At 41.0% G+C, this 23,171-nt stretch overlaps 1 protein-coding gene across 12 annotated transcripts in view; it reads right to left on the bottom strand.

The window, feature by feature from the left end:
• Nucleotides 1–23,171, bottom strand: part of BLTP1 (bridge-like lipid transfer protein family member 1) — a 303,862-nt gene that overhangs the window by 240,209 nt on the left and 40,482 nt on the right. For all 12 annotated transcript variants that reach the window (XM_073641272.1, XM_073641320.1, XM_073641292.1 and 9 more), the window contains exons 6-12: nucleotides 15,359–15,545; nucleotides 11,466–11,547; nucleotides 9,556–9,749; nucleotides 6,889–6,968; nucleotides 4,438–4,588; nucleotides 3,600–3,756; nucleotides 2,308–2,386 (exon numbers count right to left, since the gene is read on the bottom strand). In XM_073641272.1, coding sequence (XP_073497373.1) covers nucleotides 2,308–2,386; nucleotides 3,600–3,756; nucleotides 4,438–4,588; nucleotides 6,889–6,968; nucleotides 9,556–9,749; nucleotides 11,466–11,547; nucleotides 15,359–15,545 — 930 coding nt within the window. The remainder of the gene's footprint in view (nucleotides 1–2,307; nucleotides 2,387–3,599; nucleotides 3,757–4,437; nucleotides 4,589–6,888; nucleotides 6,969–9,555; nucleotides 9,750–11,465; nucleotides 11,548–15,358; nucleotides 15,546–23,171) is intronic.

Genomic DNA, 23,171 nt, shown 5'->3' with positions numbered 1-23,171 from the left:
TTTGAGGGGCGCGGTTTTTAAAATGGCATGACTTTTGGGGAGTTTCCAATATATAGGCCCTGCAAACTTCATTTACACCTGAATAGGGCCCTAAAGAAACAGGTTCTGTAAATTTCTTGAAAAATTACAAATTGCTACTAAACTTTTAACCCTTTTAAACATCCTAACAAAATAAAATTACATTTGAAAAATGATGCCGATGTAAAGTAGACATATGTGAAATGTTATTTTTTAATTATTTTGTACAGCATGACTAACTCGTTTAACTGATATAAAGATTAAAAGTTTGAAAACAGAAAATGATTCAAATTTTTTGCCAACATTCCAATATTTTCACAAATAAAGGCAAAAAATATTGACCTAAATTTACCACTAACAAAGTACAATGTGTCACAAAAAAACAATCTTAGAATCACTTGGATACGTTGAAGCGCTCCAGAGTTATTACCGCATAAAGTGACACTGGTCAGATTTAAAAAAATTTGGCCTGGTCATTAAGGTTAAAATTGGCTTGGTCACAAAGGGGTTAAACTATATGCAAATAATGCTAGAAAACAATGTGCACCTCCATATTCTAAGTATGTACATTTTAATAGGCGTAACGTATATAATTGTGAGCAATAAGAAATACTGCAAATGTAGGGGTTTTCTTTGTGAAGTCAGTATAACCACAGATTTATATTTTGACTCTTGCTTTCAGAACTGATTACAAGAAATTTACAAAATCACCCTTGGAATGGTGCTCATTTCATGTATTAAAAAGACATATGAAATTAAAGAGATTGACAGGCCTTAAGCTACAAATCAGCAGTCACTTTGTGTGACTGCAGACTTGTAAATCCTCACATCGCACGCACTGCACGCTGTGAGGATTCACCGATGCTGGGAGCGGGCGGTCATGTGACTGCAAGTAGGTGATTTGAATACTTCCGGCCACATTCCAACTAGACTGTATCCAGCCGTGCCCATTTAGTCAGTACATGACCGCATGTATGCAAATCCCATATCTGCGGTCACGCACCCGCTGCTGCTGGCAACAGAGAATCTTCACAGCGTGCACTGCACGAGATGTGAGGATTCACAAGTCTGCAGTCAATCTTAGGTTAGCAGAATTAGGACATTCTGTTTTCTCTAGCAACTGTGAAATTGCCCACTCTTGCTAACCAACAGGTAGTTGAGGTGGGATAGAAGCGATTTAAAGTGCTGTCAGACGTATGCTCACTTGGCCAACAGTTATTTTTTCACCAAAGTCTGCCTGACTCAGTCAGGAAATTGTGTTTTTTTGATGGACATAGGCTAGTAAGCCACTGCCATAAACTTCTGCCAGCTTCCGCTTTCTGATGGAAACACATTATAAGGGTGAGAATCCCCTTTCAGGTAACTCTAATTAATTAAATGGGGTCCAATATTAGAAAGACATGGCTGCTTTCCTCTAGAGACAGTCACACTTGTCAATGGGTTGTGTCTTTTACTGTAGCTCAGGTCCACTGAAGTGAATACCACATATAAGTATATCTTATGCTCTTATTTTATACCCAATCCTCCACTAAATATTCTGGATTTTGCTTTTTTTAATCTGTCATCCAGTTGCAGAAATATTAGCCTTTTAATTTATTACTCCTCTTTAGGGTCTTTACCAAAGTGGTTGGCGCACAGGGTAATAACGCAGAGCAGCCTAAAGACACGCCCCCAGAGAGTCCCATTAGCCACAGCCCCTTGGTAAAGACAATAAAAATTATCACTATATTAAAAGTCTCACATCTCTGGAAATATATGGTAGATTTAAATAAAAAATGGTATAATCAGTGGAGCAGCGGGAATAAAATAAGAGTAAAACTGGTCACTTCTGACCTGGTTACAGGTACTCTTTAAATATTAGTTGGCAGTATTTTTCTAGTAAATCTTAGTAAAAGTGAACCAGGATCTGAGTGGCTGCTATGAGCAACAAATAGCTGATTTGTGACCTGTGACTGTAAATAAAAGCTGCATGGCGCCCAGGTGGGGACACAAGAAACTGATATGGTGATCAAGTAACAGTCCTGCCAACTGCGTGCACTGGGTGTAAGGTTTAATGGCTCATGACTCATTAAAAAGATTACAATATGACAAAGGATCTCATCCTGGAGCAGAATGGGAGAGGTGGAAACACAAACATCTACTGTAAATACAATATAACCAAACACTGAAAGCAGATACAGACTAGGGCTAGATGGATTGGTAGCCTCCTCTGACTACAATGTTTAGTGTAATGTCTTGTGCCTTCTCACAAGTCTGCATTTTTTTTTGCCAAAATAAAGAATGTCTCACCACTCTCAGTGACAGTCATGGGGATGTTTACTTCCAAGTAAGATCCTGCCCAAACATTCACATGAACAGCATTCGTTTCCTGGAAAAAATAAAGAGATTAGCTAGTGCACGCTATACTCGTAACTACTAGTTGAATGGCACAGTATGTTCTTTCCTCAGTTCTGAAAATCAAATATATTCTGAACCAAAATAAGGGCTATACTATCAAACATCAGATGAAAGAAAAGTTTCCAGAACAGATTAACTACAAATGTTTGCAGGCATTTATTTATGAGAAGTAGAAGTACAGTGCGAGTCTTAATATGACATTAGATCTTGAAGTGTTAGGCTGGATACATGTACAAACATGGCGCCATTCGAATCTCAGCATGCAGGAGTCGACAGGTATCTCATTAGGAGTATGGAAGGGTTAAAGAGTAGTCGCAGTTTTAATTTTTATTTTATAAATCAATAATATATGAAAATAATCAACTATGTAATATATCTGATCAGAGAAATCTGCCTTTTTCTACTCCAGGACTGATCATTCATTCTCAAAATTCTCAATTCACTGGGAAAATCTGTATTCAATGAGGACAGGTTGTTACATTATTCAGAATCTTAGCATCAGTAGCAATTGTAATCTCCTATGTAGAGGGGAAGGAGAAGGAGGAGGACAGAATGGGGACCTATAGGCAGAACTCATACCTTCTACTACCCCTCCCTGTTACATCCAATCTTATCAGCAGTAACCAGTGATGGACTGGGTTGGCAAAGGCACACCAACAACACTGATTTTTGGGGCCCACTGTTCAGCTACATGCAAAAATAACCTGACTCCATTACCCAAATTTACTGTTGCTTCTATGTAATATTAATTTGGCTAGCTTGTTTAATGAATGATTAGATGATGCCTTTTACTGCAAATTGTAAATCAAGTGTAATAGAACTGCTCATCAGCACTCCTTCACATGGGCCTACCGGAGGATTCCCCTGTTCGCCCGTGGGCCAGTCCAAGGCTGGCGGTAGCTGCCATCTCCTATCCCAGTAATGTAACATTTTGTTCTCAATGAACACAGATTTTACCAGTGAATTGAATATTTTAAAAATGAATGATCAGTCCTGGCGGAAAAGGAAGCGGATTTCTCTCATAAGATATATTACACAGGTTCTTAAATCCATATATACTATTGATTTATAAAATAAACAATAAAACGACGGCTACTCTAAGTGAAGCAGCCAATTTATGTGCACACGGAAATGTTCACTTAACATTAGATGCATTTTAAATACGATGTGACTCCAGTACTTACTTTATTTTTTGTAAAAAGCAAGTCTATTGTAGCATTTGCTATTATGTTCATTCTTAATTCAAATGCCTGTATCTGCCTTGGTTTACCAGGCTCTGGAATATCAGAAACTTTCAAGACCTGATAATCTGGTGGGAAAAAAAATTTCCACAAGCACTCCCTGTCAGGAAAAAGAAGACATTGATTATTGATTTATCACAGTTCGTTTTCCCACAGAATGGGTGACAGATGTCCGAAAGCAGGGGTTCTACTTATCACTAGAATCAGGGTCCTTAGCCCCACATTTCTCCTTTCTGAATGACTGGGGAAGACGCAGCAACGGTCGGACATGCTGCAGTTAATGTCTATGGGGCTGGAGCAGTCATGCATGGCTCCCGACTGGCTGAGCCTCATCAATCTAATAGACTGTGAATAGAGCGGCATTGGTACCACCAAAGGACTAATCATTGTCTTACTCACTGCAGTCATGCAGTAAGGAGATACAGAGGCTAGGGACCCTCACGTTAGTGAATATGGTCCAGGCTACGTTCACACTGCACATTCAGGATGCAGGAGATATTCTCGCAGCTCACATGCTACACACTGGCAAAAAATAAACACATTTTTGGTAGTTTTGCTGTGCCTACAGTTATACTCTATAGAAACACACGTAGGAGAATACTCTTTTACATGCAGATTTTTCAACCAGTGAATTGTAGCAGATAAACTCAGCCTCGGCATAGCAGAGCTCATCAGATTGTCCCATTTTCTACTGTGATCCACATTAATGAACATAATACAAAAACTACATGAAACAGCATGTGGAGTTTGACCTAGAAGTGATGGTGTTTTTTTTTTTTACCTCTGCCTATCTGCCCATGGGCCATAGTTAAAATCTGTTCCCTTTCCGCAGACAATGTCTAAACCCCAGCAGGGCGGTAAGTCTTGTAGCTTTGCATCTTCTGTATTGTTTTCATCTTCAACATTTTCTCCAGAATCTTCTGGAACAAGGCCTTTGAAAAACAAAAAATGCTGCCAATAACAAAGGAAAACTGAAGGCATTTAAATGTATTAAATTTAGGTTTTACACCACTTTGTCCTCTCTTTCTTTACAAGACTGACAGCTTCTGTCTTAAGTCTCCAATCCTGAGACTAATGACTTGATCCATCATTTGCATTTTTTTTTTTTTTTTTTTTATCGCTTACCTGATATTTTTTTGTACCAAATTTATCAAAATGGCACCCGCAGTTCATGAATTTTGCAAAAAGGCTTTATTTCTGTCCTTAAAGGGGTGGTCCTAAGGCAAATAATTTTTCTCCTAACTCCCCATTTATTTAGTCCCATAATCTAAACTATTTTCTGATATTCTTGCTTTAAAAATTCCATATCGTTCCCAAATTACACCCATCTCACTGCTTTTGTATTTTGTTCCCTACTTCCTGTCTGATGACAATTTGTTTGAGTATCCCCAGGGCATGCTGGGATACTGAAACTAAGCGTCATCAGGGGGGCAGAATCTGTGGTCACTGTCACAGCCCCTGCTCTCTCCCTGAAACGAAGAGTCATCAGGGGGGCAGAATTTGTGGTCACTGTCACAGCCCCTGCTCACTCCCTGAAACGAAGCGCCGTCAGGGGGGCAGAATCTGAGGTCATTGTCACAGCCCCTGCTCTCTCCTTGAAACAAAGCGTCATCAGGGGGGCAGAGTATGTGGTCACTGTCACAGCCTCTGTCCCCTCCCTGAAATGAAGCATTATCAGGGGACAGAGTCTGTGGTCACTGCCTCTGCCCCCTCACTGAAATGAAGCGTCATCAGTGATGCTCATTTCAGGGGCGGTGTTGTCTCTGCTCTGTTCCTGATTGTCTCCTTTGTGCAGTGTCACCCCCAGTGCCCTGTGCAAGGAGCGCAGGGTCCGGTCTGTTGTCTGTATAGATGAAGAGTAATAAGCTGGCAGCAGAGCGGTGTCACTATACCCTGCAGAGACTAGTGACGTCATATGTAGGGGCGGAGCTGGTCTCCTGCACGCCAGGTAAAGTGACACTGCTCTGGAGTACATTTCATATAAATTTTGCGACCTTTATAAAAGTCGCAATTTAATAGACTTTAAAAAAAGGCAAAAATGAAAAGATGAATTTGGTTCAAACAAAAAAAAAAAGCAAAACACCAAAAACTCGAGAAAAAAAAAAGCAAAAAAGCAATAATAAATCAGGCATTATACTTCCATTTACACTGTATGACAATCATACAACCTAGGACTGCCAATCAGTTAAAGAATGAGCAAAAGGTTAGATCATTGGGTAAAATGGTGTTTTGGTTTGCACAAAAGATCATCGTTCTTGGCAGCACATCGTTCTTTGTAAAAAGGACTTGTGCTGCCGAGAACAATGGCAGCCTATGAGCTCTGAAAGATTACAGATCATTCAGCGTGCATCTGAAACTTCCTCTGAATGTTTAAAGTCTATTAAATGACCACCAAACAAGCAGCTGATTGACAATAATTTAGTGCCGCACTTTTACTAAAGTAAACGGACCTTAGACAGTGTCACTACCAGATTTATGCAAAATAGCCAATCATGCTACTTCACTAAATGGCACCTCCATGGGCACAACCTGAAACACTGCCATTGCACCTCGGCAAAGATGTAAGAAGTCCCCTTTCTGGTGACCGTTTGCCCTTTTAACCCAACTGAATTTAGAAGCAACCTGCATCCCAGGCTTTATGCATTGTGGACACTGGCTGATAGGGCCGGCGACCATATCTGGGCCAATACCACTGATTGCTACAGTTTTAAGCTGCATCAACACTGGATATTCCCACAATTTAACACTACTACTAAGTGATCATGGACTGTCTGGTAGCTTCATTAGCACTGATGATACTCTGTGTTTACCTTCATACCACTTCTTTTACATTACGCTATGAGGTAGAATTATGCCCTTTACATTAGTTGTCTTAACAATATAAATATATATAACGTAGGTTTCAAGCATTATTCTCATCTTGTTTTGGCCTTTTTATCTATGATCAACAAAAGTTTCATAAGATAATATAGAAGCCCGCTATTTTTAGTAGACTTGACAAGACCAAGTGACACAACGGATATCAAACACATCAAAATTAGTAAAGGTCAAGATGAACCACGTAGAGAAAAATGCTGCATGACCACAAACATCAGGTTGATGCCGACCATAGACATGAGTGGAACACATTGGATCTGACAGAGAAAAATTACATTCCACCCCTGAAATGAATTAACTATGGAGCTAATGACTTCAGTCCGTTAGCTATTTCCATCCACTTGCTGCAGATTACCTGGCTCATCCATGTAGTAGTAGATGTCAACATCATTAGACTGCATGACCACAAATCCTTCTCCCATGAGTCTAGGAGGCCTTAGAAGCAAAAAAGAAGAAAAAAAAAAAAAAGATCAACAACAAAATTGTTTAAAACATTTTGCAGCACCATTTAAGACAACATATTTTTAGCAACTAAAACATATAAAAGGGAATCTGACAGTAAGATCAAACCGCATACATGGCATTAAGTCCACTTCCCAATCCTCCGGAGGTTATTTCCCCACCAAGCACCAGCCTCTTTACCTTGATTGATCACTCACTGTGTGATGTCAGGAAAGGAAATCAGACAGTGAGTTATCAATTATGCTAAAGAGGCTGGTGATGTAAGGAGAAACAAAGTGGGTAGGCAGTGGCTGCTTAAGTGCTCTGTCACACCTACAGCACTTAAAGAAGGGACTGTCAGCACAGAATGACTGTTCAAACCAAGTGCAGGTGCTCGGTGCATCATGGCTTGGCCAAAAATTTAGGTGCACCTTCCCAACTTAGGAGGGTTGATCCTATAAACAGATTCCCTTTATAGTACAATTTATTATATTGACAGGCAGAGTTAGTGAATGCGCTGTAAGCCTACTCTCAATAACCATATCACTAGACTCTGATAAATCATTCAGTGTTCCAAAGATGAATTGGTAAAATGTAGCTGGTATCACATTGTTGATAATAGCAAAATAAATAATATTGTATCAGCAGAATTAGAGAGCACGCTTTAAAGCGTTCTCTAAGATGCAATCTGCTGATAGACGCTAACAAAGCAGTCAGCGTTCCACGTGTGGACTGACATGTCTTCATATAGAGCGCTGGTAAAGAGTGTACCAGTGTCACACACGATAAAGGTTGACTGTCTTAAATGTAATTTACTGTGCACACTATCAATTATTCTGTCCCCAAGTTAAGTCAGGGTAATCTAGTCCCGACGCGCGTTTCGCAGGTATTACCAGCTTCTTCTAAATTGGGATTGGTCGCATGCTCTGTCTATTTAAGGGCAATGCATTGATTGGCAGTTCTACTAGCCAATCGGCATCTTTCCATAGCAGACAGTGTTGCAGTCTAATTGAACTGCAATCATTAAAACAAGACTTCAATACCCCACGTAAGCAAAAGATAGACGTTATAAAAGTGTCAACTGATTTACTTGCATACCCTTATATGCAGTTTGCAAGTGGTTGATCTTACTGACAGATTCCCTTTAAAGGAGGAAGCCTGTTTAGGTTTGACTAAAACAGACTGGTAAATAGCAATCATTTAAGAAAAAGAATGATGGCTATGATATTTAGTGTGAGAAAACAATAAACTGTTTAACTTGATTTTCCTAGCCCTGAGTAATTTATTAACACGGTTAAATGCTATGTGCATATTGACAATCTTTTTTTTCTTTATATTGTTCCAAAGTATCAAAAATGAAAAAGGAAGTTATTATGCGAATAGTGTTAATGAAAAACATCCTATTTTATTTGTGTACATAGCGCCTATATGTTTTCATAGGAATAGGCAACAACCCTTGGGTAGTATGAAAAATAAACCATCATTTATTAAAATAAAAATATCAGCATTTAATAAAAGAAGAATGTTTGTTCTCAGAAAAAAGGGGTTGGCTCCACTTCCAATGAAAATGAAGCACAGAAAGAAAACCTGTTAAGAGACTATCTGCCAGATAACAGAATTTCAACGAGCCACATGCCCCTTTATTTATCAGATTAGAATAATAGTTTCCTGTCCGTTTCTAAGACACCACAGAAAGAACAGATACCCATACTGGTCTTTTGTAAGAGAAATGCGCCATTTGTAGTTACATTAAATATTGAGGTCCAGGCATCTGGAAGAATGAGGAATATTACAAGTTAACTCATATTTTCTCCAGAGTCCTGTAAAGACCTACTTAAAAAAAAAATTGTATCTCTATTTTCAAGTGCCCTAAATTTCAGAATTATTTATCTTTTTTTTGTATGGCCTAGGCTTCTTAAGCAGTGAGGGACAACCAAGCTCATTATAAAATTAAAAGGCAAAATGCTTGAGACTGACAGCAAGACTATTTTTAAAACGTGTTTCATTAGGCTACGCGTGCTCTTCCAGGAACGCATTAGGCACGCATTTTGTCACCTTGCACAAATGATTAAAGTACACCCAGAGTAGAAACTTAATAAGACTTTTAAGAAATAAAATATTATAAAGGCTCTTAAAAGGAATCTGACACCAGGTTTTTGCTACCTCATCTGAGAGCAACATAATATAGAAAAACAGACCCTGATTCCAGCGATGTATCACTTAAATTAGTGGGTGATACAATCAAAGTTTTTAGATGTAGTTTGTAGCAGAGCTCAGAAAGCTAACCCCAACCACACCATTGATGAGAAGCTTTTGTGTACATTGTATATTGACAGTAAGCTGCTAATCAGTGCTAGGGGCGTGGCTCGACCAGGAAGCATGCCAGGTATCTAGGCAGGCAGTGATAATCTCCTGCTGATAAAACACTGTTTGCTCTGAAACAACAGCACACAGCCTAGTAACTGACACATCGCTGAAATCAGTGTCTCAGCCCCTACCTCATGATGCCCCCAGATTACACAGTAAAAAAAAGCTGACACTTTCCCTTTAAGAACAGTAAATAAAAAAAAAAGACACTTACTCATCATTCTGAAGTCCAACATATCTTGGACTGGGTACTAGCATCACCCTTACATTCTCCAATTTGCCTTTCAAGATGTGCATGAACTGGTCCAGGTGACTTGATGGAGGCTTAGTTGTGTAAGTGAGGAATGCATCATCAAAATTTACACACAGGGTTTGAGGCTGATAATGATTTCCAAAAGCCAACCGTCCCTAAAGTCAATGGTATATTATTAATTTGATAAATACAAGATGGTGCTTTCCAACTTGATGCAATGTCTTATATGTATTAGCAAAATGAAACAAATACCATAAGCTTAAAATAAGATCAATATCACAGTGTAAATTAACTATTGTGTGAACAGCAAAAATAGCCAGAAATGCTGAGGCAATGAAGACGTTTTGCACTTTTGTTTTCATTGCCATGTTCCAATAGAGGAAACGGGTATTTTTAATTATGCCATTTAATTTCCCGTGTAATGTATTGTAAAATAGAGAAAAATACTTTTTGGCATGCAAATAATCATAAATTTCCAAAAAAAAAAAGACCTTTACCATTATTGAACAACACATTCTGACTCTTAACACATTAATAGTGAAAAGGACAAGGCAATTTTTTAACATTCTTTTGCAAGTCTTCTGATCAAAAGAATTACACTTCTGTTGTGCACCTTTGAATATCAAGTTGACTGATAAATTAACTTAAAACTAACCAAAGCTCAAAAAAAGACTTCTGCAGAAAAGGTTTTTGTGTGTTCTTTTTCTGGATTTAATCCATGCAACCTCTAACTAAAGCATTATTTCCCACATTTCTGCTAGATTTCATTACTGCCTTTATGGATTCAGGGAGATAGAAAGACTTTATTGGGCTATACTGGTGATAATTTATAGATTGGCAGGAACCGACTGCTAAGACCACCCCACTGATCATCAGAATGGGGAACTTTTGTCTCCCTGTTTGAATAGAGCAACGCTATTCAGCTATTTCTTGTCTACGTCTCCATAGACCACTAGTAAAGTGGTCAAGCATGTGCACTGCTCCTCCACTTAATCAGCGTAAAAAAAGTGACCCTTTCTGGCAATTGGTGAGGGTCTCAGCGTTTGGCTCTTTATTTCTGGAATACCCCTCAAAGACATTATTCAAACAAGCCAGCTTTGGTGCCCTATTCCTGTATTGTACTGTAGGGCTTCATACACCAGAAATGCATTACATCATTACATATTCTCAGAATACAAAATAAATACACTAGCCAGACTAACCAATAATGGACAGTTTGGTATTAAAGAAATCGCTTATCCTCTCTGATTTATAAGGGGGAGGTGTGTGTGGGGGGAAGGGTAAGGGAAGTTGGAGAGAATGGAGAAAGCTGATAACATGAAGAAAAGTTCATGCAGCCACACACGCCCTGGGATCACTGAAAACTTGCAGGGGAGGGGGTGGGTGACACCTAACACATGAAATGTTTCTCCCTTTATCATTTGCAGCTTCTCATGTCAATAAAGTATAAAGTACCAAGATATAAACTTAACCCTTATATGCTAAAGTCATGACATGTCACATACAAGTTTGGCAACTGGCAATGCAAGGGTTATGGCAAACGCAAGCTTAATTGACTTTGTCCTCCGTGAATTCCAAAACAAATGGCAAGATCCAGAAAATTTTCCAGATTTCTTACTATGTGCAGAAGCCGATGTGGTTTTGAAAACCCCAACCATACATATTGTTAGGTAAACTACAAACTGGAATAACTAGAACTATATTCTGAGTTGTCGTCTTGTCTTACACATTGCCATTTATCTTGATCTCCTACATGGTTTATGTTGGTGTATAGCAGTTTTTAGGAATTGCAGAAAAAAGCTTTGTGAGACCTGTTATTGTAATATCTTGATGCAAATTACAACTTCCTTCCCGTGTTTCGTTATACTTACTGTGCTGATATTCACTTTAATCACTGGTATCAGAGACCTCCAAGATGAGGACGGATCTGGGGATTCTATTTTGATATTGCCACTTAAAGAGTAAAACAGAAAAGAAAGGACAAACAGAACATTGGATGTGAAAGATACAAGAATAATGGATGACAGAGATATTACATTTTTTTTTTCAAACAATCCAAGAAGATAAGATAAAAACCTTTGCTAATTTTCCTCCAAATCTATATTTTCTTGGACAGGCATTATATGACTACATAACATAAGGCAGCAGCACATCCTCCCAGAATAGACACAAAGCATGATTGATAATTCTTAGAGATAAGAAAAAGACCAAAGGACTCGCAGACACAGTGGATCAATAGCATAACCATTATATGTTTATAACAACCATGGATATACACTGATATAAGGTTTCTTTATATTAAATCATCTATCAATAGACCAAACAAGATCTAAGAATCAAAACAACCTCTCTCAATAGTTCAAATGACGCTGAACCCACAGTATTTAACCATGCCTCCCATAATTTATTATATTGAGGAGGTCTACCCCTCTTAATATGTGCACCTCTCTCCATAAGAATAAAATTATTGACCCTAGAAATTAATTCTCTGCGTGTAGGTGGATTTTCTGATAACCAAAGTATTGCAATCAGTTTTCTGCTAATATACGGGAGTCTGGCAATTGTCAGCTTTCCATAATCATCACTTTGGAGATCATCTACATATCCTAAAATGTACACCGATGGGTCTACAGGAATTACCCTTCTGGCTGATGAACACAACCGTTTTTCTCTCCATCTGAGAAAATTAATCAGTGCGGTCCGATGTTTTCCACGAAGCCAAAAGACTTGCACTGCTGATTTTGACCTGACACCCGGATGAAAATCTGACATGCCACGGATTTTTTCTCCGGACCATTCGGACATGTGCACAGTCCCATAAAATAGCTTGAGTAAAAGTGCTACCCATCAAAACCACGAATAGCACTTGTCCAATATAAACGGTCGCGTGCACAAGCCCTTTCAGTAATTCTACATGTGACTTTGCGGACAAAATACTGTGACTTCTTAACAAAAACTTCCCTAGAATGAGATGTTTTGGGGAAGTTTTGTTAAAAGGGGTCACAGTATTTTACCCAAAAAGTCACATGTAAAGCTATTAAAGGGAACCAGTCATAGCCTTTGTAGCATCTAAACTGCTTCTATTGCTTTGTAAGTGATGCAATGTGCATCACTAACACGATTTTTTCATTACAATCGGCACTATAATCATGTGCATAAAGCACTTTATTTATATCATACCTGCTCATTCAGTCATAGGGGTGTGATGCCCACGCCATTTGAATTCTGGTGCCTGGTTTGTGCTGACATCACCAGTACTACGCTCTTGCGCAGTATGTCGTGGCCAGCCGTGCTTGCGCAGTGTGTATACTGGCCATCCGCGCTTGTCAATCTGGGAGCCACGCATGCGCTGTGACAAGCGGCTCCAGCCGTACACAGTGAACCCGGGAACTACACACAGCTTCGCTGCACAAGTGCGGGGAGCCGATCGTCACAGCGCATGTGCGGCTCCCAGATCGACAAGTGCGGATGGCCAGTATACACACTGTGCAAGCGCGGCTGGCCATGACATACTGCACAAGAGCGGAGTACTGGTGATGTCAGCACAAGCCAGGTACCAGAATTCAAATGGAGTGAGTGGCACCAACCCTGACTAAATTCTAGGAATCACACCCCTATGACTAAACGAGCAGGAATGATATAAAATATATAAAGTGCAGTATACACATCCATATAACGCTGATTGTAATGAAAAAAGTGTGTTATTGATGCACATTGCATCACTAACAACGCAATGGAGGTAGTTTAGATACTACAAAGGCTATGACAGATTCCCTTTAATTATATATGCATCTGCATGCATCATTTAATTTGTCTTTTATACAATTATTTAATTGCTCCATACAGAAATATTTTTGAGACTACAGCCATTTTTAGCTCGGGTTTCAGGGAAAAATACTGTATTTTCATAACTGATGAGCAATTGCAATGTTTCTCTACCAGGAAGAAAGGATCAAACAACCTTGGAAAAAAAAATCATATGGCCATATTTTTAGTGATAATTACAAACTTCTCGGCAATAGGAAAGAATGAAGCTATACACTGTGTTCCAAATTATTATGCAAATAATATTTTCTCAGATTTTCCCAAATTACCTATATGAATTGCAGTCATTGTAATTTTCCAGTCAAATAACTATTAGAGTACAATTGAAAGGTTTTTGTACAAACTGCCTATGATAACAGTATATTTTTAAAAAAATAAAAAACTCAAACTGCACTCAAAATGCATGTTCCAAATTATTATGCACAGCAGAGTTTTCAACCTTTTCATTTTAATAAAGAACAAAAAAATGGTCATTTTTGAAATTATAAGCATTAGCAGGTTATTACAAACTGAAATCAAACAGTTTGCAACTCAAAACTTTATTCTAGGTGATGTTACATTTGCACATAGGACCCCTTGTTCGAAAGGAGTTTCTGAACTCTCTCATTCATTGAATTTGTCAGATTTTGGATGGTTTCTGCTTCAATTGTTTTGCATGAGGACAGAATACCCTCCCAGAGCTGTTGCTTAGATGTGAACTGCCTCCCGAAATCATAGACACTCCTTTTGATGATGCTCCAGAGGTTCTCAATGGGGTTGAGGTCAGGGGAGCATGGGTGCCACACCATAAGTTTGTCCCCTTTTATGGCCATAGCAGTCAGAGATGCAGATGTGTTATGTGCAGCATGAGACGGGGCATTATCATGCATGAAAATGATCTTGCTGCGGAATGCACAGTTCTTCTTCTTGAACCATGGAAGGAAGTGCTGTTTGAGAAATTCAACATACATTATGGAGTTCATCTTTACCCCTTCAGGGATCCTAAAAGGGCCGACAATCTCTCTCCCCATGATTCCAGCCCAAAACATTACTCCACCTCCTCCTTGTTGGCGCTGTAGCCGTGTTTGCATGGGGTGTCCATCAACCAGCCATCCTCCACTGCATCCATCTGGACCATCGAGATCATTTCATGCATGTTAATGCCCAGTCTCATGCTGCACATAACACATCTGCTTCTCTGGCTGCTGTGGGCATAAAAGGGGACAAACTTATGGTGTGGCCCCCATGCTCCCCTGACCTCAACCCCATTGAGAACCTCTGGAGCATCATCAGAAGGAGTGTCTATGATGGGGGGAGGCAGTTCACATCTAAGCAACAGCTCTGGGAGGGTATTCTGTCCTCATGCAAAACAATTGAAGCAGAAACCATCCAAAACCTGACAAATTCAATGAATAAGAGAGTTCAGAAGCTCCTTTCGAATAAGGGGTCCTATGTGCAAATGTTACATCACCTAGAATAAAGTTTTGAGTTGAAAACTGTTTGATTTCAGTTTGTGATAACCTGCTAATGCTTATAATTTCAAAAATGACCATTTTTTTGTTCTTTATTAAAATGAAAAGGTTGAAAACTCTGCTGTGCATAATAATTTGGAACATGCATTTTGAGTGCAGTTTGAGTGTTTAATTTTTTTAAAAATATACTGTTATCATAGGCAGTTTGTACAAAAACCTTTCAATTGTACTCTAATAGTTATTTGACTGGAAAATTACAATGACTGCAATTCATATAGGTAATTTGGGAAAATCTGAGAAAATATTATTTGCATAATAATTTGGAACACAGTGTACTGTGTTATGTTACTGAATACAACTAAGGTCCACAGTAACATGGAGTGGTCAGTATGTTACAGAATCCTAAAAATTCTACAGCCATTCAATTTGCATAAAATCAATTCGCTAATCTCCAGTATTTTACTATTTTTCTTTAGAAACCAAAATACCTTTCAAGTACAGATTGTGCTTTTTGTTTTCCATTCTCTCGAACTTTATCATCATCCTTCCTGGGAGGAAATATAGTCGGGTCTAAGCCAAAAACTTCCTGGAGGTGTCCGTACAAATGAGAGCGATTGTAAACATGGAACTCAAAATCATTTACTGTGATGTATAGCCTGGTTTCTGCTTTAGGATCTAAGAAGGAAAAACAAGTATAAAAATGCATTTCCTAAGTAATGAAGTCAAAGGCTGTGTGCCCACGTAGCATTTTTCAAGCGTATATGCTGCGGAATTTCCGCAGCGTAAACGCTTGAAAAACGCATGTATATCCGCACCCCATGGTCCCCAATGCCATTCCGCAATGTCAATACCCATGCTGCGGATTTTTCCGCAGCGTTTATGCTGCGTTCAAAAATCCGCAGCATGTCATTTAATTTTGCGTTTCCGCATGCAGAATTGCCTTTGTCCAATGCATAAAAAACGCAAGGCAATTCCGCATGTGGAAAACGCGTGATAAACGCGCGATAAACGCGTGCGGAATTCCGCATGCTTTTTTCCGGGAGAGGACTTGCAGAAATGAAGCAGAAATTTTCTGGTTCATAAATGCAACGTAGGCACATAGCCAAACAGTTACAGCCTGAGCGAGGGGTTCTCTGCTGGAAACAATCCATTAATGCTAAAAAATAGCTTACATGTAAACTCTGACTTGTGGATCAGAAGTGGTCGTGCACATAGAAAAATCAAAGCTACCATTACTAGTTGCTGCAACAGATGCATATGATACACATCCCTGTTAAAATGGCAGGTATTTGTCATGTAAAAAAATCATACCAAGAAAAAGCATTTCAGAACATTTTAAGGACCAGGCGATTTTTCATTTTTGCAGTTTTGTTCCCAAAAGTCATAACTTTTTTATACTTCCATCCACTTAGCCATAAAAGGGCTTATTTTTTTGCGGGCCAAGTTGTACTTTTGAATGACACCATTCGTATTCCCATATAAATGTACTGAAAAATGGGGGAAAAATTCCTTGTGAGGTGAAATTGCGAAAACACGCAACTCCGCTTTTGTTTTTATGGTGTTCATTGCGCAATAAAAATGACCTGGAAATAGGATTCTTCAGATCAGTATGATTACGTTGATACCAAACTTGCATGGTTTTTTTTTGTTTTTTTAAGTGTTAAAAAAAAAAATCTGACATTAACAAAAAGTTTTTGCTTTTGTTGCCATTTTCCGAGACCTGTAATGTTTTCATCTTGAGATTGATGGAGCTGTGTGGAGGGCTTGTTTTTTGATGGGCGACCTGATGTTTTTATTGATACTATTTGGGGGAGGATGCGATGTTTAGATCACTTTTTTTTTTTGCATTTTATTTTGGGAATAGTGGCGGCCAAAAAAATTGCATTTCTGGCGTTTTGATCTTCTTTCTCTTTACATTATTTACAGATTGGATGAATTAATTTGATAGATCTGCATTTTTCCAGATGCAGCGATACATATGTATATTTTTTTAAACAAAATAAAATCTTTATTTTAAATGGGGAAAAAGATGTGATTCTAATTCATATTTATTTTTTTTTTAATTTTTTAAAAAGTTTCTTTTTTTTCCCGCTTTTCACTGTAGTTGTTTGTCTCCTTAGTAGACTTGAACCTGTGATAGTCTGATAGCTTGTGCTATACAGCAATATCATGGTATTGCTGTATATAGCACATATCACAGCCTCCTAGGAACATCAGCCATAAGCGGACATTCAGAGGATTACAGTCATAACAGACACGGGAGTCTTCAGCAGACACTTGGCTGTCTTGGCAATCTGTTGGCACCCCGCGATCGTATTACAGGGGTGCCAATAAGTAGTTATAACACGATGCCCCCCAAACGCACACTGTAAATGTCACTGTCAGGCTGGGTTATGACTACAGTCTCATTTTAAGGGTTTGCTCACACTAGCGTACATATATTATATATATATATATATATATATATATATATATATATATATATATATATATATATATATATAAAAAATTATAAAAAATTGGTCCCATTCTCATCCAGAAAAATAGGACGACTTTTTCTCGCTAGTCATCCATATTCTTTCCGTATGAAATCCGTTTTTTTTTTACTCAGCAGCCATTAATCTTTCACAGCACCATTTGCAGTTTCCTATGCTACAGAATTGTAATGTATCCGTAAAAATCAGATGCTTTACTAATGGTCCATATGGCATGCTGCAATTTTTTAATCATGCCGAATACAGCTGAAAAAAATATGCAGATCTGCACTGCCTCATAGAATAACAATGGTCCGAGAATACGATTTTTTATCGGATTACACTCGTCCAATTTATACGCCAGTGTGAGCGAACCCTAAAATGGAGAATCTCAATAGATGCTATTCGGGCTGAGCTAGTCGGTAAACATCCCCCCTACTTCTGTCTTTAGCCACTATAAAGATGGAGGGGGTGAGGGGGGCATGGGGAAGCTGGAGGTCTGCAGGAACAGAAGGGATATATAAGGTGACCCTCCTCAATTCACTGTATAACCCTAAGTTTTATATCACACAAAAAATGTAAAAAAATAAAAAGAATACGTAAAAAAAAAATCAATAGTCTTTTCTTTTATGTCCTTTATTATTGGAAAACAAGAAAGCAAATATTAAACAAATCTATAAAGACCTGAACTATAAGGGTAGCTTTTCAATTTGCTTTGCTGGCATCAAAGCTTTGTTAAAAAAAAAACACCCCACAACAAACAAATTTTCTATTTCTAGTCGCTTTTCCTCAAAAAATTTTGAATAGCGACTAAAATGTCAGTAGCCAAATAGTTATACCAACTAAAATTACAAATCATCTGGCAAAAAACAAGCCCTTATCCCCCTCCAAAGAAAGTTTCTTAGGATATGGTGCCAAATTTTTCTTCTTTTTTAGGGACTCTTATTGTGAGAAAGTGTCAAAGCATAAATAAACTATACATATATGGTATATATAGTATAATGGACAAGCAATTTATGAGGAAAGAAAACAGTTGGCACTGTGCGGGAAATATTTTGCAGAGGGGCAGTGTGCGGGAAATATTTTGCAGAGGGGCAGTGCGCGGGAAATATTTTGCAGAGGGGCACTGTGCGGGAAATATTTTGCAGAGGGGCACTGTGCGGGAAATATTTTGCAGAGGGGCAGTGCGCGGGAAATATTTTGCAGAGGGGCAGTGCGCGGGAAATATTTTGCAGAGGGTCAGTGCGCGGGAAATATTTTGCAGAGGGGCAGTGCGCGGGAAATATTTTGCAGAGGGGCAGTGCGCGGGAAATATTTTGCAGAGGGGCAGTGCGCGGGAAATATTTTGCAGAGGGGCAGTGCGCGGGAAATATTTTGCAGAGGGGCAGTGCGCGGGAAATATTTTGCAGAGGGGCAGTGCGCAGGGAATATTTTGCAGAGGGGCAGTGCGCGGGAAATATTTTGCAGAGGGGCACTGTGCAGGGAATATTTTGCAGAGGGGCAGTGTGCGGGAAATATTTTGCAGAGGGGCAGTGTGCAGGGAATATTTTGCAGAGGGGCACTGTGCGGGAAATATTTTGCACAGGGCAGTGTGCGGGAAATATTTTGCAGAGGGGCACTGTGCGGGAAATATTTTGCAGAGGGGCAGTGTGCGGGAAATATTTTGCAGAGGGGCACTGTGCGGGAAATATTTTGCAGAGGGGCAGTGTGCGGGAAATATTTTGCAGAGGGGCACTGTGCGGGAAATATTTTGCAGAGGGGCAGTGTGCGGGAAATATTTTGCAGAGGGGCACTGTGCGGGAAATATTTTGCAGAGGGGCACTGTGCGGGAAATATTTTGCAGAGGGGCAGTGCGCGGGAAATATTTTGCAGAGGGGCAGTGCGCGGGAAATATTTTGCAGAGGGGCAGTGCGCGGGAAATATTTTGCAGAGGGGCAGTGCGCGGGAAATATTTTGCAGAGGGGCAGTGCGCGGGAAATATTTTGCAGAGGGGCAGTGCGCGGGAAATATTTTGCAGAGGGGCAGTGCGCGGGAAATATTTTGCAGAGGGGCAGTGCGCGGGAAATATTTTGCAGAGGGGCAGTGCGCGGGAAATATTTTGCAGAGGGGCACTGTGCAGGGAATATTTTGCAGAGGGGCAGTGTGCGGGAAATATTTTGCAGAGGGGCAGTGTGCAGGGAATATTTTGCAGAGGGGCACTGTGCGGGAAATATTTTGCACAGGGCAGTGTGCGGGAAATATTTTGCAGAGGGGCACTGTGCGGGAAATATTTTGCAGAGGGGCAGTGTGCGGGAAATATTTTGCAGAGGGGCACTGTGCGGGAAATATTTTGCAGAGGGGCAGTGTGCGGGAAATATTTTGCAGAGGGGCACTGTGCGGGAAATATTTTGCAGAGGGGCACTGTGCGGGAAATATTTTGCAGAGGGGCACTGTGCGGGAAATATTTTGCAGAGGGGCAGTGTGCGGGAAATATTTTGCAGAGGGGCAGTGTGCGGGAAATATTTTGCAGAGGGGCAGTGCGCGGGAAATATTTTGCAGAGGGGCAGTGCGCGGGAAATATTTTGCAGAGGGGCAGTGCGCAGGAAATATTTTGCAGAGGGGCAGTGCGCGGGAAATATTTTGCAGAGGGGCAGTGCGCGGGAAATATTTTGCAGAGGGGCAGTGCGCGGGAAATATTTTGCAGAGGGGCAGTGCGCGGGAAATATTTTGCAGAGGGGCAGTGCGCGGGAAATATTTTGCAGAGGGGCAGTGCGCGGGAAATATTTTGCAGAGGGGCAGTGCGCGGGAAATATTTTGCAGAGGGGCAGTGCGCGGGAAATATTTTGCAGAGGGGCAGTGCGCGGGAAATATTTTGCAGAGGGGCAGTGCGCAGGAAATATTTTGCAGAGGGGCAGTGTGCAGGGAATATTTTGCAGAGGGGCAGTGTGCGGGAAATATTTTGCAGAGGGGCACTGTGCAGGGAATATTTTGCAGAGGGGCAGTGTGCGGGAAATATTTTGCAGAGGGGCAGTGTGCAGGGAATATTTTGCAGAGGGGCACTGTGCGGGAAATATTTTGCAGAGGGGCAGTGTGCAGGGAATATTTTGCAGAGGGGCACTGTGCGGGAAATATTTTGCAGAGGGGCAGTGGGCGGGGGGATATTTTGCAGAGGGGCAGTGTGCGGGGGATATTTTGCAGAGGGGCAGTGTGCGGGGGATATTTTGCAGAGGGGCAGTGTGCGGGGGATATTTTGCAGAGTGGCAGTGTGCGGGAAATATTTTGCAGAGGGGCAGTATGCGGGGGATATTTTGCAGAGTGGCAGTGTGCGGGAAATATTTTGCAGAGGGGCAGTATGCGGGGGATATTTTGCAGAGGGGCACTGTGCGGGAAATATTTTGCAGAGGGGCACTGTGCGGGAAATATTTTGCAGAGGGGCACTGTGCGGGAAATATTTTGCAGAGGGGCAGCGTGCGGGAAATATTTTGCAGAGGGGCAGTGCGCGGGAAATATTTTGCAGAGGGGCAGTGCGCAGGAAATATTTTGCAGAGGGGCAGTGTGCAGGGAATATTTTGCAGAGGGGCAGTGTGCGGGAAATATTTTGCAGAGGGGCACTGTGCAGGGAATATTTTGCAGAGGGGCAGTGTGCGGGAAATATTTTGCAGAGGGGCAGTGTGCAGGGAATATTTTGCAGAGGGGCACTGTGCGGGAAATATTTTGCAGAGGGGCAGTGTGCAGGGAATATTTTGCAGAGGGGCACTGTGCGGGAAATATTTTGCAGAGGGGCAGTGGGCGGGGGGATATTTTGCAGAGGGGCAGTGTGCGGGGGATATTTTGCAGAGGGGCAGTGTGCGGGGGATATTTTGCAGAGGGGCAGTGTGCGGGGGATATTTTGCAGAGTGGCAGTGTGCGGGAAATATTTTGCAGAGGGGCAGTATGCGGGGGATATTTTGCAGAGTGGCAGTGTGCGGGAAATATTTTGCAGAGGGGCAGTATGCGGGGGATATTTTGCAGAGGGGCACTGTGCGGGAAATATTTTGCAGAGGGGCACTGTGCGGGAAATATTTTGCAGAGGGGCACTGTGCGGGAAATATTTTGCAGAGGGGCAGCGTGCGGGAAATATTTTGCAGAGGGGCAGTGCGCGGGAAATATTTTGCAGAGGGGCAGTGCGCAGGAAATATTTTGCAGAGGGGCAGTGTGCAGGGAATATTTTGCAGAGGGGCAGTGTGCGGGAAATATTTTGCAGAGGGGCACTGTGCAGGGAATATTTTGCAGAGGGGCAGTGTGCGGGAAATATTTTGCAGAGGGGCAGTGTGCAGGGAATATTTTGCAGAGGGGCACTGTGCGGGAAATATTTTGCAGAGGGGCAGTGTGCAGGGAATATTTTGCAGAGGGGCACTGTGCGGGAAATATTTTGCAGAGGGGCAGTGGGCGGGGGGATATTTTGCAGAGGGGCAGTGTGCGGGGGATATTTTGCAGAGGGGCAGTGTGCGGGGGATATTTTGCAGAGGGGCAGTGTGCGGGGGATATTTTGCAGAGTGGCAGTGTGCGGGAAATATTTTGCAGAGGGGCAGTATGCGGGGGATATTTTGCAGAGTGGCAGTGTGCGGGAAATATTTTGCAGAGGGGCAGTATGCGGGGGATATTTTGCAGAGGGGCACTGTGCGGGAAATATTTTGCAGAGGGGCACTGTGCGGGAAATATTTTGCAGAGGGGCACTGTGCGGGAAATATTTTGCAGAGGGGCAGCGTGCGGGGGATATTTTGCAGAGGGGCAGCGTGCGGGGGATATTTTGGAGAGTAGCAGTGTGCGGGGGACATTTTGGAGAGGGGCAGTGTGCGGGGGACATTTTGGAGAGGGGCAGTGTGCGGGGGACATTTTGGAGAGGGGCAGTGTGCGGGGGACATTTTGGAGAGAGGGCAGTGTGGGTGCGATGTTTTATGATTTTGTGCAGGAAGCACAGGCAATTATTTATTCAGACGCACAGCATAGAGATCTCTTTATTTATGGGGCAGTATAATGATACTTTTATTTTTAATGGCACCGTGTCAGGAGTCGCTTCTGAAGATAGAGAAGAAGGGAGTCTGCAGAGACTAACTCTGGCCATGAAATCTCATCATGGTGTCTGTGCTACATGGAAACAAACAGTGGTGGGAACGACTTCAATCAGAGATGTCCAATATAATGTACCTGGTTGCAATTGTTTATTTGTGATACGGACTGCGTTTCCTCAGTGCTATGTTTCCTGTATATTCCGCAACATCATGATGACTGTTAACAACTCCCAGTATTTTCTTATCATTGTTAAAGACATACTGGAAGTTGTAAGGTCATAAAAAAATGCAGCAAAACTGCAGCAAAAACGCAAGTGTGAACATAGCTTGTTCACACGTTGTGGTTTTGCTACGTTTAACGCAAATTAAAAGCTGGTTTTCACATTACCAGCAAACGCTATGAGATTTCAAAAATCTCATGCACACACTTGTTTTTTTTCCTGACTAAATTGGAAAAATGCTGCTTTTTTTGAAAACTGCAGCATGCCAATTCTTTCAGAGTTTTTTCACCTGTAGAAAGCAATGAGTAAGTGCAAAAAAGCAGCAAAAAAACCATTGCCATCAGTTTTTACAGCTTTTTTAGTGTAAAAAAAAAAGCATGTACAACAGGATGTAACTCATTTATTTCTGTGATTCTCCCCAAGTTTGAACCAAAATGTCTTGGTGTCCTCACATGAGCATGGCAGTTAGTATTAGTACAGTGTAATTGAATTAGTGATATGTGTTTAGGTAAACAATGCATGACCATCTCAATGCACAACCAGAAATTGAACAATGCCTGACCAACGTCTTAGGTA

Source organism: Phyllobates terribilis, unplaced genomic scaffold (genome assembly GCF_046119375.1).
Source record: "Phyllobates terribilis strain yellow unplaced genomic scaffold, ASM4611937v1 Scaffold_1__5_contigs__length_1240528914, whole genome shotgun sequence".
Lineage (NCBI taxonomy): Eukaryota > Metazoa > Chordata > Amphibia > Anura > Dendrobatidae > Phyllobates > Phyllobates terribilis.
The sequence above is the reverse complement of the archived record's forward strand: the minus strand, read 5'-3'. Positions and strand labels throughout refer to the sequence as shown.